The following is a 1,842-nucleotide window of genomic DNA, read 5'->3' on the forward strand; positions in this document are numbered from 1 at the left end:
TATGTGTTAAAATTTGCAAAAACAACCCTAAAGTGTGATGCTACTTCCAACTCTATTCTTTCATTTTCAAAACACAATAATTGCATCCAAATTGGATCCCCTTCATACTTATACAATTATTACCATTCATACACTTAATCTAAATTTAAATTTAAGAATCTAGTTTTAAGATTTGGATAAAGGTTAGGGTTTGATTTTTAAATTCTAAAGAGATCATTTCTATAATTTGAGTCCTTTAAAATTACAATTTAATCCTTATAATCTAAGGACCCTCGACAAATAATGAATTACTGATTCTAACTATTTTTAAAGTTGTAGGGATTTAAATTATAATTTTTGTTAGGACTTAACAAAAGGAAGAGGGGGAAAAAAAGTTGGAAGTCCCACTTTGTTCTTTGTTTCAATTACAATTATTCTTTGTTCATATCAACTTTCCTTTATGATTCAAAGCCATAGATTTATCCCTACAGCTCAAATCAACCTTCAAATCCGCAATAATGTTGATGAAATTCAGTGGACAAAACCAAAACTTAAGATCAGAATGAATCACTCTGTAATTTAATTGCACAAATTACTCAAGAGAGAGCTCATGATCTTTTTGATCTTTTTTTTTTTTTTTTTTTTTTTAACACTTAAAGAGTATGAGAATCTCAACACCCAACTGACCAAATTTTCCAGAAGAAGAATTAGCAATGGAAACCTAACACAGATCCATCACTTACAGCAATGGCGACTCTGCAGCTCGACGTGGCTTCCACGTGGTGAGTGAAGAAGTGCAATACCCTAACCCTACCGGCCATATCCATCTTAGATTCAATCTCCAGTATCGGTCCGACTCTGTACCCGTTCATTCCCTCCGAGAAGGTAGGTCCAGCTCCAACGGAGGCGACTGGAGCAGCCAACGGGAATGACTGGACAGAGAAGGTAGCTGCCATGTACTGCGTCTGACCGGCGTCGATTTTACCGGCCGGAATGAACATAAATCCAATTTGAGAACCGGAGTAGAGGAGTTGGAGGGAACTGTCGTAGTGAGAGAAAGAGGCTTTGTTAGGGTTTTTGACGGAGACGTACTGTGAGAAAGTGAAATTGATAGTGCCGTTGGCGACGGAGAAGGACGGCAACTGGACGGCGGAAACGGCGATCTTTGGATCCTGAGGCTTGAAGACAGTGAAGAAGACGATAAGGATGACGATGATGAGGAAGATCAAGAAGACTGTGGCAACTACACAGGACGCCAAGTTGGTGCGGCCAGATGGCGGGTGATCGCCGTGGCCGTGGGGATTGCCCATGGCGGTGCTTACGGCGGAGATGGAACGGGATCTGAATTTGGAAGAGAGGAAAGAGAATAGCGGTGTGTTTGGATACAAAATAAAATGATGGAGGAGAAAATGAATAGAGAAAGTAAGTAAGTGTGGAAATTGTGCAAATAAAATTAATTTTTTTTTTTAGAAAAAATGAATATTAAATAAATAATGAATAATTTTAATAGATTTTTTTTGGGTTCTAAATTTGAAAAGTGAGGTTTGTTTGTTGTCTTCTTGGACTTTGGGTTTTAAATGTTTGATTCCCTTAGGAGATAAGTGAAAAAAATTATTGGAGTGGTAAATTTCTACCCACTTTGACCTCACCCTTTCTTCAATTTTTTACTTTATATACATACATATACATATACATATATGTGTATATTATATTGTCAAAATAATAAATTGATATTATTGATTTCAAAGTTAGTGTTTGTATGTAGACATGTAGATAAATAGTCTAAGTACGTAACTTAGTCGATAAGATATTTATTATCTTTTTTAATATCTCTTGAGGTACAAGTCCATTTCGTTGACTTCC

General features: G+C 36.3%; 1 protein-coding gene across 1 annotated transcript; it reads right to left on the reverse strand.

Annotated features, from left to right (window-relative positions):
- Window positions 1–387: 387 nt before the first annotated feature.
- LOC101209064 lies at window positions 388–1,516 on the reverse strand. Its single transcript, XM_004148944.3, has one exon. It carries the CDS (start codon window positions 1,287–1,289, stop codon window positions 687–689), a length of 603 nt encoding a protein of 200 aa, XP_004148992.1. The 5' UTR covers window positions 1,290–1,516; the 3' UTR covers window positions 388–686.
- Between the last annotated feature and the right edge of the window lie 326 nt (window positions 1,517–1,842).

Source organism: Cucumis sativus, chromosome 4 (genome assembly GCF_000004075.3).
Source record: "Cucumis sativus cultivar 9930 chromosome 4, Cucumber_9930_V3, whole genome shotgun sequence".
Classification (NCBI taxonomy): domain Eukaryota; kingdom Viridiplantae; phylum Streptophyta; class Magnoliopsida; order Cucurbitales; family Cucurbitaceae; genus Cucumis; species Cucumis sativus.

What these genes read in the sequence shown, in the direction of transcription:
- LOC101209064 (XM_004148944.3), bottom strand. Translation starts at nt 1,289, where the DNA reads ATGGGCAATCCCCACGGCCACGGCGATCACCCGCCATCTGGCCGCACC.